Source organism: Tetrao urogallus (assembly GCF_951394365.1).
Source record: "Tetrao urogallus genome assembly, chromosome: 10".
Classification (NCBI taxonomy): Eukaryota; Metazoa; Chordata; class Aves; order Galliformes; family Phasianidae; genus Tetrao; species Tetrao urogallus.
Window position 1 is genome coordinate 4,351,855 of NC_136823.1, and position 17,445 is coordinate 4,369,299.

General features: G+C 36.9%; 1 protein-coding gene across 1 annotated transcript in view; it reads left to right on the forward strand.

Annotated features, from left to right (window-relative positions):
* Positions 1 to 17,445, forward strand: part of SLC6A11 (solute carrier family 6 member 11) — a gene marked incomplete at both ends in the record, with an annotated part of 78,724 nt that overhangs the window by 34,562 nt on the left and 26,717 nt on the right. Inside the window, one exon of the mRNA XM_079540442.1 lies at positions 5,681 to 5,815. Coding sequence (XP_079396568.1) covers positions 5,681 to 5,815 — 135 coding nt within the window. The remainder of the gene's footprint in view (positions 1 to 5,680; positions 5,816 to 17,445) is intronic.

Here is a 17,445-nt window from a genome sequence, read left to right on the forward strand (position 1 = left end):
TTTCAGGTTTCTATGCCTGTTTATAACTAATATCAGTATCTGGCTTGCTATGTGTAGTAGAAAACAAGAAGTCTGAAAGGTCTGGAAGGTTCTGAAAAAAAAAAAAAAAGCTTTGATTTATAAAAGCTTAAACTTTTTGAAGACCTTTACAAATTGTAGGGGGAAAAAAAAAATCCTCAGTTGATTAATTAGTCCTAATTCATATTTAAAATTCTTCCTGACTGATTTTTAAAGTTGACTTTTACTTGATTAAATAGCAGTCTTTGATTTTGAGATATTTGTGTCTCTGCAAATTCACTACTTGATGGGAGCTGCATGTAAACACTTTTGCTTGCAGTAATGAGCTTAGTGAAAATGTTTGAAGTGCTTCCTGTATTATTGTGAGGAAGACTGGAATAGAACAGGTCTTTCTCTTTGTGCACTAGGTTGCTAGCAAAAATAATTAAAAAACCATTATTCTAGATAAGCATAGTTTCAGTACACGTGTGTTTTATTTGCTGTTCAAGTTCTATGCTGTCCCATTTATGGCTGTAATAAAATGCTCTTCAAGCAGGATAAAATACAGGACACTTGTCTTGAAATCCCTGAGACTATATTTGTTACTATTTAAGTTTAGTTTCTCTTGGTAACCTAAGAAATGAATGTCTTTAGGTAGTTTTATTGACTGAAGTAGGAAATCTTACACAAATAAATGGAAGTAGAACTCTGCATTTGCCCTAGACAATACATTTTGAAAATTCAATGTAAGATCTGTAGGCCACATCAAAATAGCCAACAATCTTGAAGAACAATTTCAGAAGAAAAGACAGATCTTGATCTCAATAATCCTGGGAGATCTGGAAACAAAGCCAGCTGGTAATAACTTGAGAAAGAATTTCAAGTAATAAATTTAGAACACTTTATGTTGTTTAAGAAATATATATGTATAGAAATAGCAATTCATCTATGTTTATTGTTTACTTCAGAAGAAACAGCTGTAGTTCATTGTTATTGTCTGTCTTTGGTACTTTTTCTTTACTTTCTTATGTTCTTTGTAATCCTGGATTGGTAGAGTACTAAGATTCCACTTAGTCAAATATTTTGTCATCCTATCCTCCTCCTGAATTTCTGAGTAGAGCCACAGAAAATGTTGTTGAAATGAAATTTGGGAAATGCTGCAAAGATCATAAAATCAGACCCAATTTAAATAATAATTGATACTAGAAACAAATACAGGGGAAAAGTATCTTCACCCATGTTTAATTTTTAAATTAAGCTTAGGAACATTAACTTTGGTTTGTTAAAGGTATTCAGTCAAGATGGATGTTCCATCCATTCGTTAAAAAGAACCCAGACAAAATGGAATGGAATAGATTTTTTTGTATTGATATGAAGTTTTGGAGTCTTCATTTAATTCTAAAGAGAACTGTATCAGCTTGACTCTGACATTTATTTATTTATTCATTGCCTTAATTACCGCACGGATAAAAATAAGGACTTGCACAGCTCTGCTAAATGGAGACTTTCCTGTTCCTCAGCCATTGAACTTGGTGTGATCTGAAATTAAAGTTATTTATGTATTTCTGGTGTTACTATTTCATGATTAATATTCTACTTCCTGTAATCACTGTGCACTTACTAAGATTCCTTTATACCTTTCTGAAGCTATCTTTTGCCACCTAATTTTCTACTGTGCCATGCATTCCCAGTGTTTTTTTCCTCAGAGCTAAGAAATTATTTCTTATCATCAGAAATCCTACTAAAATTTCTTACCTGTTGGTTTTTCAGCTGCTTTCTATACCAAGTGGAACTGTTGTCACACACAGTTAATAATGAGCAGCTGCAAAAGACTCTGTGTCTTGTGAACAATAAACTGGTCTAAGGGTGATTGAGAAGATTATTCTGGTGCAGTTTTGTCTCTATGGGTTAACAAACAAGAAAAACAGCAAATGATGCTAAGTAAATCTGAAAAACACAGAGAAAATAGAGCCCTCATCTGTTGTGCTAGATCTATCTTCTACCCCACTCATACCTCTTACAAATCCACTTATCTGGTATTTTGTTGGCTTTTTGTTTGGTTTCTTTTCTGCATATGAAATTTTAGCTTAAAAATATTGGTAGATCTAGAAAATGTGTTTTTCCTTTTTGACATAGTTTTGAAAAAACTTGTGAATCAGCTGTCATTCCTTTGTACTGTTCTTCTTGTAAATCCAGTTAGCGTTGAAAAATCTCATCTCTCTTCTGTTGTGATTTGTATATTCATAGATGGTATGGTGTCATGTCAGCAGAAGAGTTTCAGACAATGATGAATGGAAAAATTAGCATGTATGGTTGTAAAAGAAAATCATACCGTTATCTGCTGTTAACATCTATGATGTTAAAATTTGAAAAACTGAAAAATTATTAGTGGAACAAGATGGCTGGGTAAACTGTGGCATGTAGACTTTTTTTTTAAGGGAATATGTGCCTACATTTATAATACATTGGCATGTGTACAAAGACACAGACTGTGATAAAATAATTCCTTGTACAATTTTACTAACATCGGTACTGTAAAGCAGGATAAGAACTACTCTTTTCCTCTGTCACATCACTCTGGCAGTGAAATTTTTGGTTCCCAAGTAGTTTCTCTGCACAAATGTACTGCACTGGAGATATAATTTCATCTTTTTCTACTTTGTAGACAAACCTTGTATGCTACTGATACCTGCAAACTTTAGCAGTCTCTTCCTGATAAAAGAAGTTGGTGCTGTCAATCGAGTTTTCAGTGGTCATTGTGTCCACTAAATAAATAAGTTAAATGACTAGCCAATAGTCAAAAACTCTAAATGAAAGTTAAAGATGGGCAAAGCATGGAGTCACATCATTTTCTCAGTATAACTCTTCTGATTTATGGCAAATCGATGATGATTCCATCTTTGCTGCTACTTTCGCTTATCTCCTGAAGAAAAATAGAGGAATTCAAGGGGAATAATGTTCTAAAATATCAAGTGATGATAAATCTTTATTCCATTTAAGCTTTTAGACTTCTGAGACTATGTTGCTCAATTCATTGCACGCGGAGCTTCCTCCTTATTCTCGTAGATTTATCAGAGATTTTTTCTACATTGCTCACAAGTCACTCTCACTTGAATATCTGGGATTGGTCTTGCCAGACTGTTCTGAAAAGCACCTTTTTAATTTAGGATGGGAAGTTCAACAGTCCTCATAGCCTGATCTGTACCCTTGTACCAGATCTGGGTGTTTTGGTATGAAAAGACACAAACTGGTAGCTAGGTCAGTTTTCATTGTGTAATTTTATGCCTACCTAACTTATGTTACATAAGCATCTAAGTCTCTTAAATTTCTGCTAATTGAAGTTCCAATGTTTTGATACTTAAAGTTCATGGCAGCCAAAGCTCATGGTGTCTTTCTACATAGTGATATGTATAAACATCTTTGTAGATTTCCCTGTTGTATTGCAATAGGAGAACTAAGTGCAAGAAATACCATGCCAGACATTTTTATTTTGTTTCCAACTCCTCTAATACTGGCACAGCTCTGACAAGTTTAAAAAAAAGCATTTTGAGCACTGGAATGCAAATTAACATACCAAGCAATTAAAGTCAATTAAAACAGGATGTGGTGTAATTAGAAACAGTTGTGTTCACATTTATATTCAGAGAGGTTTGATGTGTTGAAAGAAAAGAAAATGATTTAGGAAACTTTTAATGCCTACAGATGTGATGATGATAATAATAATGACATTTGATTTCTAAAATGCCTCATCCTCTTTAATTTCGTGAGCTCTTGAGAAGCATAATAAAACAAGCACAGTGACAAATGATACACTGGACACAATGGAATGGAGTACACCAACACACAGGGATACTCAAACACTAACTACAAATAGTGGCCTTCCCTCCCCTCTCAGCACACTGAGTACCTGTTCCAGTAGCAAAGAAGCTACCAGCAATGTTAGCTCAGGAAGGCTGTATCTTTCCTATGTGTACTTCCTTGGTATCTCGTTTATTGTTTTGAGTATTTATATTAGCATTTATTGCCAGAAATACTGAACCAATTTTCCTCCCTATTTATTATCTTTTTTCAGTATTGTAGCCAGAAAGGAAGGGGATCCCCACTCTCTCCATTCAATACAGGACTCAGATCAGGACCATGTCCATTGCTTTTCTTCTCATTAACCCACATTCTGTTTTCATTTTGAGCCTTGCTACAGAGGACAGTCTCTTTGAGACAATATCTATTTGAACTCAGTCATATTCGTTTGCATTTTCACTAAGTCAATAATAGTAGAAGAAAGTAGTGGGATAAATCTTTCCATTTTGCATTGTGTTGACCTGTGAATTAATCAATTCAGAATTTTGCACTTTACAGGTTTATAATGGTTGGTTTGATTTCCTGGGAAAATAATTATTTGTATTTTCAAAAGGGATAGGGGACTTGAAAGATATGTAGGTAATTACCTCCTATTAAGGCCAGGAAGAATGAGATGTCTAAGTATGACTTGGGCAGATGGACACATTCAAAGATCTGCTGCATGTTTTCAACTTCTTCTTTTCTGTCTGTGCCACGTGAAGCACACATGACAAGATTTCATATTTGGGATTATGTATTCAACGTGGCTTGAAAATCAAAATTCCATTCATTTGTCATGAAAATGTGTTTGTCCTGTCATGGGTTGTCTGATGTTACAATTCTGAATTTGAGATGTCTGTTTTTGAGGGCTTTACAAGTTATATCTTTTTACCAAATGTTGCTCATTATTCTTGCAGTTTAATTCACTTTGATTTGTGCAAGTCAGATGTATTAAAGCATCATCTCATGTTAGGGTATATTGGACCTGCTTTGTGCAGATAGAAATAGTTAACAGAGAATTAAGTTTAAGTTACAATACTTCTTAGAGGAAATGTATTTGTAGCGATGTGGAATCAATCATTTAATCCAACTCCAGATTTGAATAGCTATATTTGGCTCTCAGCTAGGTGACTGTATAATTAGAGAAACTCTGCTCATTTTTTTCTTTGGAAAATACGACTTCTCACAGGTTTCCAGAAATGTTCAGTTGTTCCCCATCTACTAAAGAACACCGATTTCTGAAAAAAATCTGGCCACATAAGTAAAAACAAAAATGACTGGGTTTCAGCACTTCCTTAGAATGCCTCACTTGATAAGGGTAACACAGCAGATCTCAGAAGGATACACGTAGTATTTATGTATGTTTATGAAATGTTCGTTCTTCAAGCACGGACTTGCAAGCAAGGCAGTCATATGACATCAGTTTAGTAATTACTAGGTGGCTGAGAGTTCATTGCATGTGTTGTTATATACTTCATATAAGATAACGCAATGAATTTCTTGTGATAGTGAATCAGTGTCCCTCTACCAGTGTTTGGAGTAGTAGTTGTATAGTGTATGTGTACACCACAATATACAATGCAGCCAACTGTCACTAACCAGAGTAAATAATAGATTTAGAAACTTCACAGTTTTTATTGAAAATATTGACCTTTCCTGCAAGTTGTAAATCATTTAAAAGGGAATATGGTTGAAGGACAACATTCATCTGTGTGAACAAAGGCATCAAAGGCCCCTTTTCTTCCAGAAATAATTTAAGTGTTTTAAAATCTAACTGGAAGATAGACGATGCACTTTATTGCACTTGGAAGAAAATGATTTTCTAATGTTTGCTTGTTTTTCCTAGGTTGTATACGTAACAGCCACATTCCCCTATATCATGCTGATGATTCTTCTGATTCGAGGGGTAACGTTGCCAGGTGCTTCTGAAGGAATAAAATTCTATTTGTATCCTGACATTTCCCGACTGTCTGACCCACAGGTAGGACCATGGCCCATGCATTTACTTTCTTCTTTGTCTGGGAAAAACCGCAAAAGTTTATTGATATTAAAATCTGAATGCGGGTGATTCCTGGGTAGATGTTTATTGGTGGAGATTTGGAGTTGTAGATAGAGATTTAAAGCTATCACTGCTTACATTTGTTGGGTTGGATTGTATTACTCTTTTAGTAGAGTTACCTTGGCTGACAGATCAGAATTTTCCGACGTACTCAGTTGCTGTTGTACATTCTGCCACTGAGAGGCAAAGTGTTGCTACTGGTTTCATCAGGAACAAACCTGACTCTAAATTAGCCATTTGAGAGCTGTACCTTTCTGTGCTCATTCCAAAGCTAAATCTCAGTCAAGAGTAATATAGAAATTAGTCATTCAGATCATTATTGACATTGAAGAAGTCGTCTTTATATACCATGAAGAGATAAAGGTCCAGCAAGACACTCAAAGCATTAACTTTTTTCAGGTATTTCCAGAGTGGAGTTGAACATGAAAATGATGGCTTAAGTTGAGTTTTTGTTTTTTTTTTTAATGATTGATTACTACAATAAAATAATTAATAATGTGTTATTTCTGTGATATCAAAGAGGGAAAATGATACAAGCTCTATAATAGCTAACAGATTGTATACAGTGTTTTACTTATCTGGTTTGGTGTTGCAAAAGACAATAGACGTTGATACCATTAGTAAACAAGGTGATGTGTTTTTTCTTACCCTCAAAGATTAACCAAACGGAAAACACCAGGGGGAAAAAAAAATTTAAAATACAAAAATTTCCAATGAAAATTTAATCTTGTAGAAATGCCATTCAGCCTAAAAGCAGCAACTGTTCTGTGCCTGCATAGATGAGAGGTAAAAGAACAGTTGTGGAAATGGAGTTAGGAACCCAGAGATGTGCTATGGCTTCCTAACATCTAGCCTTAGCCTTGAATAAAGGTATCCTCAGTTCTCCTGAGAAATTAGCACAGTGAGAGAGCAAAAAAAAAAAAAAGCAGAATTCCTTCATGTACTTCCAATCATTTGTTTGCAATACTTAGCAGACACATACTGTGGTAAATTCACCAAGCCCCATTTCAAGTGAACTCTATGTCTTAATTCATCTCAGCAGAAACATGAAATGTCTCTAATATGCTTATCTGAGAACATGGATGGCATGCGTTTATTATGTTCAGTTTTAACTAGCGTTTCACTTTATTATGTGGTTCTGACAACTGAAGTTACCTACAGTCTTAGCACAAAGTGACAAGTACTCGTTTCTTGTACGTGTTCTTCCACCTGTGATGTCTGTTGACCTCATGTGAGCAGGAGGTAGACCTGCTACTTAGGTTTTTTGCTTCCTTCATTTGTCCACTGGCACACGAGAAGCCTTTTAACAGGATTTTGCCTCTGTGGATTTTCCACATGCAACCAACACCCTTGCTGCTGTTTGTCACTGAAGGAGGGCATGCAAGCTTAAACAACGTTATTGTCAGTTTACAAGGGGTTTTTATATGCCTATTTACCATACTGTTTCCATTTGTAAAGAAGTACATTGTTGCCATGACAATTTCCAAAGCAGAGTGTTAAGCAAGGAGTCTGAGAAGCACAATGCCACATGTGCCTCCATCAGTTGGTCCAGCACATACAGCTCAGCTGATACTGGAGTGTCTTTAAAGAAGGCTTCATGTTTTGGTTTAACAAGCCAATATTTTTTCCCTCTGTTTCAGTGTGATTTTATCTAATAGACTTCCAGGCTTAGCAAACTTTGGTATTTAAAAGATTTATCTCTTTTTGTGGGAAAGATGAAATAGGATAGGCTCCATAGTTCACAACACAGTTCATTAGCAATAATGTAGATGGCTTAATTGTAGCACAGGTGGTGAAATGGTTTTAGAGCATTATTTGTATTTTGAAAAAAGTGTATTTTATTGAAATTGAGCTTTGTTTAGACAAATCAGCTCTGGTAGAAGATTTCTGGGTTATGGGTAGTGTCCTTGGCACTTCTCAAGATAACAAAGAAGCTTGGCATCACAATTGTAAAAGTAGAAGATATATTTTTAACATTTTCTTGCAAAGCAGAACACAGTAATGTTCAAAACCATGATTCTTTTGCATTAAAAAAAAAAAAATTAGAAAAAAATATCCCAAAACATTCCACAAGCCACTTCTGAATTTGTTCTAGAAGTTTTTGTCTAGGAGAAATTAGGAGGCAGCTGAACTAACTGTAATATTTGTGTTTTCAGTTTCATCTTCACTCCTTGTTTGTTTGGATCTACTCCACAGTATCAAAGCATAATGCATGTGTACTAGCAGACGTTGTTTTTCTCTTTGCTTAGAGGTCTGTTTAAATGATGTTCCAAGAAGACTGTGTGTCTGTATTAGGAGAGCAGTATTTGAACCACAGTGCCAGCTATGTTTACTGTGGGTTGAGTTTCTCTTCAAAGCTTGCTTTAGTCTGAAGTTCTTGAATCTTTTGTTTTTGTGCAATTTGCATTCCATGGTTTGTTATAGCTTTCTAAGCAGCTATTCATCTGTCTTTTCAGCTTCTCTTAGAGAGCACAGCATTTGAAAACTATTTCATTTTTATGTTTTCAGCAGACTGGGCCCTCATGGTCTGAAAATTCCATGTTCTGTCCTGAGTATCTGCAGAGCTCATACTGATCACTTTTCATGATAATAGTAGAGTAACATATTCAAGCTTCAGTGATGCTTTACTTCATCAGCACTAAGGTCTCTATAGCCCCCATATTCAAATTGATTTGAAATGTGCTCCTTTACCTCCAATCTGGAAGACATAGCTGCTGTTTATAGATTAAACATGGGGTCCTTCCTGAGCTCTAACTCACACAAAAGAAGTATTCTGAAAAGTTAATAGGATTATTATGCTTCTTATGTCTGACCTCAGAATATGGTTCTAGTTACCTCTCAACAGATGTAAGTCACTTAATATGTAGTTCGTGCTTGTGAGTGGTATTCCCTGTTCCTTTCTGCAGGAAAGAAGTTTGATTCCCTGTAATGGGATTTTCCTAATATTTGTGTGCTGAAGAGATTTTAAATTCTTTGATAGGGACTAGCAGACAAAACAATTTGCTGTGTCTGAAATTGTGGTAAATTTAATCCCTGCTGTAGCTGTGGATCCTTAAAGTGTGGAGGGAAGTGAGAATAGAATCTCCTTGTTTATTGCATGCCTGTGTGCTGTATCTGGCTGATTTACTAATTTATTTAAAACATTCACATGCAAAAAAAAAAAAAAAAAAAAAAAAAAAAAAAAAAAAAAAGAAAACAACCATACAAAAGTATTGCTTTAATGGAAATATTCATAACAGCATCTGTAGAGGTAGACATGATTTATAGTTGCAGTCTTTTCTGAATAGTTGGTGTTTACAAAAGTCTTGAATAAAGTTCAGTAACATGGTTTTGGGGCTGAATTTCACAGAATGCAGTTCCATTTGGGGGAATGACAGTTGTGCTTTACCTGTGAAGCAATTACTCATGACCTTAAATATGAAATATAAATTACATAAAAGCACAACAAAATATGAGCCACCACAGTTAGAATTGTTTTTAAATTCATCTGAACTTTCATTTGCAGTGATGAAGTGTGAATGTTGCAGTAAAATTTCTGATGCCAGAAACATTTCTACGATGCACATCTAGTAGCTCAGCTTTTTGTCCTCTTTTTCCATCTTCTCTGAACAGAGCCAAGGGGGAAAGAAACAGAAGTGACAAGAAGGGTGTTTGCAGAGAGAACCTCTAGTTACTCCATTGTGATGCTGTGGCAGACATGCTGAAATTTGTCATGACAAAAGCTTAAGTTTCCTCAGTGTTCTGCATAGACTCTTGCTAACATAGGCCAGAATGCAACTGATTTATTTTGTTTTATTTTTAAAAGCACACTGCTGATTCGTGTCCAATCTGTTGCTCTACAAAAGCACCAGGTCCTTTTCAGTTCTTAAGTCTGTGTGCAGTCTGTGTTGTTACGTGGGATGATTCTGTCCCAGGTGAAGGACTTTGAATTTGCTTTTTGTATTAATGACGTTCCTGTCTCCTATTTTACTAGCTTTCTGATATCACTCTGAATCCCAGCCCTGCCTTCCAGACTGTAGATCTATCTCCAAAGCTTACAAGTAGTATCATCCAACAACTTGCTGAGAGAGCACTCTCTCCTTTCAACCAAATCACCAAAAGAAAACGTTTGATATTAACATCAGTGCTGATCACTTAGAGACATCACTGCCCCATCCCTGGAGGTGCTCAAGGCAAGGCTGGATGGGGATTTGGCAGCCTGATCTAATATAAGGTGTCCCTGCCCATGGCTCTGGCTGTTCACATGCTCTGTGTGAGGAAAAAAAATGTACTACATTGGATATAAGTTGCAGAGAAAATGTGTTTTTTCAGTAGACATCCACTTAGAGCGGATGCAAGTTAAAATGTTATTTTTGCCTGAAAATTTTACTTTTCTTTAAAATCTCCTTGATTTTCTCATTAGCATAAGTGTATTTTTCTAGTTATTACTCTTTTTTGGCATGGACCTGCAATTATTTTCTTTTGATTGTAATTCATCACAGCTGTTAACAATTCCTGTTCATTTAGCCTACATATGGTATGCAAGTGTGTGTGAGCACTGTGGGACGCTGATGTAGAGGTGGTATTTCATTCAGTCCTGTTCTATTTAAACTGGAAAAATATGAAGGAATTTATCATTCCTGAACTTGTGATTTCCAAGCACAGTTCTCTGTGATGAGAGCATCAGTAGTAACATCGTTATGATTCATTGCCAAGGAGTCTCTTTTTAGCAGAAATATAAACGACTGAGATTAATTCCCCCTCGCTCCACTGCTAGTCCATGCAGCCTTGAAAGCAACTATCACAATCGCATCGCCATCTTGAGGCCAAATGAAGCCCCTGTTTCTGAAGGCAAAAAAAAAAAAAATAAAAATCGTAGCCTCAAAAGTGGAGGCAACTGTTTTATCTAATCAGAAGTCCTAAGGCTTTCTTCCTATTTCACAAAATTTAGAAGGAACAAAAAAAATCAGTATGTTGGCAATGAAATGATGTCTCATATCTGGACAAGTGTTTTGATACTTCTGTTTGTTTGGAATGTTACAAGTGAGAAACCTAATTCTAATGAGGAACTTACTGAACAGAATGCATTCAGTAGAGTACAGTCAGCCTGGTTTTTAAGTATGGTACATAGAAAAAAGGTTCCACAGCAGATCACCTGCCTGCAATCATACCAACCTTATCACTAAGTCTAGTAATACCTTCAGCAATTTACTGCACTTTTCACTGTTTCAAGTAATCATGCAGACATTTAGTTCAAAGAATTAGCTGGGGAGAAAAAAATAAACAGTAGGAATGAAAAGAAGAGAAAGTCAGTTCCCATCACACCTATGCAGTTCTGATAAAAGCTCTGTAATCTTTTTCCCCTGCCGTTTCCCCCCCATTCTCTATATTGTTTACATCAGTAGGTATTCACTTTCCAAACCAAACAGTTACGATGCACAGCTATGAACTGTTGTGAATGTAAAAAAGAGGAGTGAATGCCAGAAGGCTGTGCAAGGGCCATAGGTATGAAAATCCTGAGCTGAATTTACTGTGTATGTAACTCCAACTCTAATGTGTATTTTTGAACAAGCAGTGTCGTGTATTTGATACGGAATCTACATTTCAAGCTGTTGTGCCTCTGAAAGAAAAAAAGTATTGCTGCAGTTGTGAGGCTCTCCTGTTCCTTTTAAGTATTAAATTCCTTCCCCAACTTTCTAAAATTAAAACTTGAATAGGAACAGATTCTTCTCTGCACAACTCTGCTGTTTTCCGTCATACAAATAACTGAGGCTTTAAATTGTAAGGTAAGCACTGTACAAAGGCTGGTGCAATGTTTAAAAACATTTTGCCCTGCCGTGCATTTTATAATCTGTGTAATGAGAATCTTCCATTTTACTATGCTCTTTGTCTTTTGCATTACAAATTATTTAAGTGGTTTTAAAGAAGAGCTAGACCAACAAATTGCTGCAATGCAGCACTTGCTGAACAGACAGAGATGTTTAACAAAACCATAAATCACTCCTGGGAACATGTTCACAGTTGCTCCAAAGACTGGCTGAAGGCAAGTCTGGGAGCACATTGCGTTAGCCCTACTCCAAGGAATGTATTTACTGCTGTGTTGAATCTGCACTGAGGTCACTGAGCGTATGCATTTCAAAATGCATGGGGAGAACGCACTCAGGGTCTTCTCCTGTCACAAAAAAACAATCAATGAAACAAAAAAAACCTCTGCAGTGCATGGAATAGCCCGATATTTGTTCACACACAAGTCACTCCATTGTGCATATATATCTCAGTTTGCTGTGGGAAAGGAACAATCAAAATTGCAAACAAAACTGCAGGACTGTTAGTTTGTAGCACTGACTGATGTGGCCATCTGACTGATTATGCCATCTATGTATATAGATACAGCCCTGGATTTTCAGCAGCTTAACGCTGTGAAATTTATGTAGTGTTTTGTTATGTACCAAATTTGATTTCAAAGGTCCAACTATTGCCTTGGAAAATATTGCCTTATTTCAAGCACTGAGCAAATAGTTTGTCTCCCACCCTCCAGCCCCCCCCCCCGGCCCCCCCACTTCCCCAGTTCTTTCTTGTGTTTCTTGCTACTGCTACATAAGCAACAGCAAGCTGAGCAGGCAATAGCAGATTCTGGCAGTTAGTAGGGACTTGTTGAAAGAATGGGGTCATTTTGTAATTTGCCCAGGGCTTTTAGGCCACATGGAATCTCTCCCAGCTTTTCCTACAGCCCCCTAGCAACCATGGCAATGGAGAGACATCACCCGAGTGTCAGGGAGACTAACAGCACTTTAATGTTAGACTTTATGGCCAGTGGGACGTGCCACTGGAGGGAGACAAGGTCCACGCATTAGCTTGCTGTGTTGGCAGAACAGGGTGAAATTTTCACTGTTTACAACGATGGCACCTAAAAAGAACTAGATAAACACAAAGAGCTGTTTTATGTGTAAATTGATTTACATTCTCTGGAACACTTTTAGTTGTTAATATGGTCAGTGAGTTCAGCCTGTCATCTGCTCAAGACATCAGGTCCCCCAGCAAGAGAAAAGTCGTTGATAAAATTTGTTACAGATTAAATTAAAAAGTGGTGCAAAAATACTAAATGAGCAATGACAGTAATAAAGGAATAGTAATAAGGCATCTTGTTCTTAGTGAAGGATAATCAATAAAGAAAGCAAATAAAGGTTGCACACTGGCTCCGGGACAGGTCACAAGTGGGTATATGATGTCATAGAATGAGAGGCATTGGAAATATGTAAGTATTGTAAAAATTGCAACAGGATTCTTGGCAAATCCTTGAAGAGATATTCCAGAGGAATGAGATGAGAAAAAAAAAGAGCAGGGCACTACTGGAACAAGTTACAACTTACAGAAAATGTCTTATTTACTGTCCAAAAGAAAAGTACATTTACATGTTTTTCTTTCAAAATCTTTAGAACATGCACTTTGTCATTCTCCAGACATTTCTGCGATTATTTCTGTCCTAGAGTAAGAATACAAATTGAACTCTCTAAACAAACCAGCAGAGGAAAGGGTGGACAAAACTGCACGCCTGAAAGCAGTGCGTTCACTGCACAAACTCATCACAGAGGTGCCATCCTGCAGGGATTGACTGTGAGATTGGAAAGGTCTGTAGCTAAGACTGCATGGAGCACAGTTCACTAGATAGCCTACATGAGATTGGTACTGGAGTTCTCCTCAGGTGTTCTCTGAACTAATGTAAATACATACCAAATGAGGAGGCAGGCAGAAAGAAACAAACAGCAAATACCTCTCTCCAGGTCACTGTATGTGATGACTAAGGATTACTCTGAGCTGTGGGGCCTTCTGTGCCAATGTCTACATATTTACCTTACAACTGAACGTGCCTGGCTGCTGCTCTTCACTCTTCCTACTGTGCTTTCCTGCAAGTGTACAGTTTGTATGGCAGCTGGTCATACGTGTGCGATTAAGTTGCAAGGGTGCTGTGGGAAATAGGTAAAAAATGACAGAGGAGGAGGAAGGTGGGAGGTGACCTATGTCAGTTGCTGGTGCATTGCCTTAGTGTATATGGGAAAAATGAGCTGCCTCTCCCATCAAGAGTCACCAACTGCCAGGTAGCTCCCAGCAAGCAGCCACACACAGGAGAGATTAGGAAGATGAAGATATGTGTATCTGCAGCTGTTACTTTCAGATGCTCCCTACTCTGAACGTCTATGCAAAATTATTTCCTTGTGGGTAGAGCAAGTCCACTTTTTATTAGTATTGCTTTTCATTTAGGCCATTGAAGCTGTATTGACTGTCAGTTACTTAGCATACATAACTGCTTCTTCCCTATGCATTCTGTAGTGTTTATATGTACTCAAATAATTTTTTTATATATGTATACAATATAAAATATATGCTATGCTTATATTATTAAAATTGCCCATGAAGATAAATGACAGGATGGGATGCTCAGATAATTTTTAACTTCAGTCTGTTGTGATGCATTTCATAATGTGGAGGAGCTGCTCAGATTCTTTTCTCTGAAAGAAGTATTTTAAGAGGTACACTTACTCCTGTGTCGATCTTAATTTTCAAAACATGTTTTTTAATTTAGTGACCTTTTCTGGAATTCCTGTTATTTTAAAATAGATTTCCATATGTTATGATATTTTTCCATATGGTTGTTTATAAATAGTTACTTTAAACACAGACTCAAATAAGTTGCACATTTGGTGGCCATTTGCACCAAAATCCTGGCTGCAAAGATACATACTTTTTATTCTGCCAGAAGAACAGAGGCAATAATCTGCTTTGTTGCTCCAGTGCCAACCAAACGCTATTTACTTCAGTTTAGGACTGTAAATAAGGATAGGAAGGGAAGCATTTTCCTGTCACGAAGAGAGGCGATAAAATGCTTTGTGTAAATTTGTTACAGACTTGGCAGGAAATCATCAGATGTTGATGCACTTTGGGATGCAAGTTCACTGCTCTTTCATTTGTTTGTTTATTTTCAATCCGTGCAAACCTTTCAGAGAACATTTGAATCAAGAAAGCACTGCTGAATTTGTAAATAATCAGAGGCAGAATCTGGTTGTTGGTGCTTTTGCACTTAAGTTCTGTGTTCGTGTATTGATAATTTGTTGGAGCAAATCGCAAAACATTTGGAATCATAGAATTCTCAGGTTGGAAAAGACCTTGAAGATCATCAAGTCCAACTATAACCTAACCATACTACCTTAACTCTAACAACCGTCCGCACCACATTTCACACAGATCAGAGCTTTAGAAAGTGATTATAATTTGAATAAGCATTTTCCTTTATTCTTTTAATTTTTATTCCATTTTGAAACAAAACCTTATTTAGGAGTTAAGTGTGAAACGATTCATTTAAAAATAGGGAAATAATATTTGATTTCTCAAAATGTCCTTTCAATTTTTGACCAAATGCTTTAATGTTTGATGCAATTGATAAATAACGTAAATTAAATATTCATTTCTCTGCAGAATTAAATGCGATCTCAAACAATGTCAACACTTTAAGTAGCTCTCCTGGCTTTAACAAAAGGCAGGCACTGAATACAAATCCTAAGCAGCACTTTTTATTTATTTATTTATTTATTTTAATCTTGAACTTCACTGTAAGTTTCTGCCAATCCATGGTGTAAAGGAAAGGTTTTCTACTGCTCAGCTCTCTTAAGAGAAGAACTAGGCTCGCAACACAATTTTGATGAAATTTGAGTGGCATGTTTTGTAAGATCTTACAGTTGGGTGTACGGTTCCTGCTGCTCTCGTCACAACTCATTCTTTTACAATAGTCTGAATCCCTCTGTGTAAAATAATAAAACAAGGCGATTACTCCAAGGAATGTTCATGAAAATGTGTAGTGAGGGCAGGCATTTTTCCAGCCTAGAGGTCTGAACAAACTTGTTTATCCATCCATGAAGGTGAGCTGAACATAGGTGGAAAACGAAAGCTGCAGTTAACTCACTGCCTTTGCCTGAAGAAGGTGTTGTTGGGACACTGGTCTTCAGAGAGTTGCTGTCTTATGGAGGAAAGCAAGGCATGTCAAGCACGGCTAGGGATTGCAGGCTCAAATGTTTTGTTCCGTAGTTTGGTCTTCTCTACAAAGTAGGTTAGGCGGTCCAGACTCACCTTGTTTAGCCTTAGGTATAAAACTAATGTGTAAGATTCCTACTTTGCAGATGGTTGTCATTAGTGTCAAACACGTGCAAATAGATAGTGGACTATCAGTATATGGAGTCAAAGAATGTAAGACTGAGTTTGTAGCATTTGGGAAAGATGAATAATTAAAAGCATGGTGCCTTTTTTCTTCTTTCCATACTAAAGTAATTCAGACTGTAGATTGGCAGTATCAAATAGAAGCAAGCTGTTCTTCAGAAGGAAGAGAAGTATTGCAAGTGACTCTGAGGAACAAGTTACAGCATCAAAGACTTTTGTGGCTTGGAATGATGCGTGGATCACTCCATGCTTCTGGCTGGAGATCAGGAAAAATTGCACATCAGTTCTCTGAATGTTTCTGATAAGCGTTTAAAAATAAACTTAGGATATCAGCATATAATGTTTGTTTTCCAAATTAAATTCTCCACTGCAAATCCGTCACAGGGAAGTGATGACAAGCGTCTGTCCGAAGGCCTGAAACTAATTTTCTGTATTACTTTATTTACTTCCTCTCCACTTAGATTTATTTTTGAAAATCATCTAGGGAAGTGATTTTTGTAACTGTTGAACCTCTTATGAAGCTCAAAGTTAGTGATAGGATTTGTAGCTCCTAGTGATCTGAAACTCTTTAAACTGTCAGGTGGCATCTCAGTAACTTCTTGTAGCTGAGAATAATTCCAAAAAACATCGAATGCCTTTTGCCATTGTTAGTTCTTGATATCTGAGGCAGAGGAATAACATAGTCAACCAAAGCTTGCTAGAGATGTCAGAGATTCTTGGCACATAAATCTCAGTGTGTGTCAATTTTGGTTTGTTTGTTTTGACTGGTTCCAAACTGAATCCTGCTACTGTTCATCAGGAATAAGCTCTGAGATGCTCCCTCAGATGGTACACACCACGTTGTCATCTTCACATTGTTGCAACTGTCACCCTGTCAGCTGCAGTTGCAACTGTGCTCTTCATCCACAGAATCACATTTGTCCCAGTCAACAGAACAAGTCAGAAGTTGGTCAGTTTGCCTCTCTGTACCAGACCAAATTTCTTGGGAGTCTTGTGCACACAACCTTAATAGCAGCACTTGTCTACTGCAGGTGCTACATGACTTCCCATCTCCGTCTGGCCATTAGGACTGGAGACTTCTGATGTGCATACAAGAGTAAAGGAAGGGTGGACTTTGAAGCTTAGTTGCTCAAACTATGGTTCTGTAAAATACCTAAATTAATGACCATCACTTGCAGTATTGAATCATTGATAAAATTCAAATATTTAAATCATAATTTAATCATCAATTAAAGAGGCTAAAGGAGAAAAAAGATTTTCTGTAAATATGGACTCTTCAAGGCTTCAGTGCCATTTAAAACCCGTGGGTTACCAGTGACCTGCAGATACAAGGCTGAGAAAGCACTGGCAGCAGTGCTGGCCAGAAG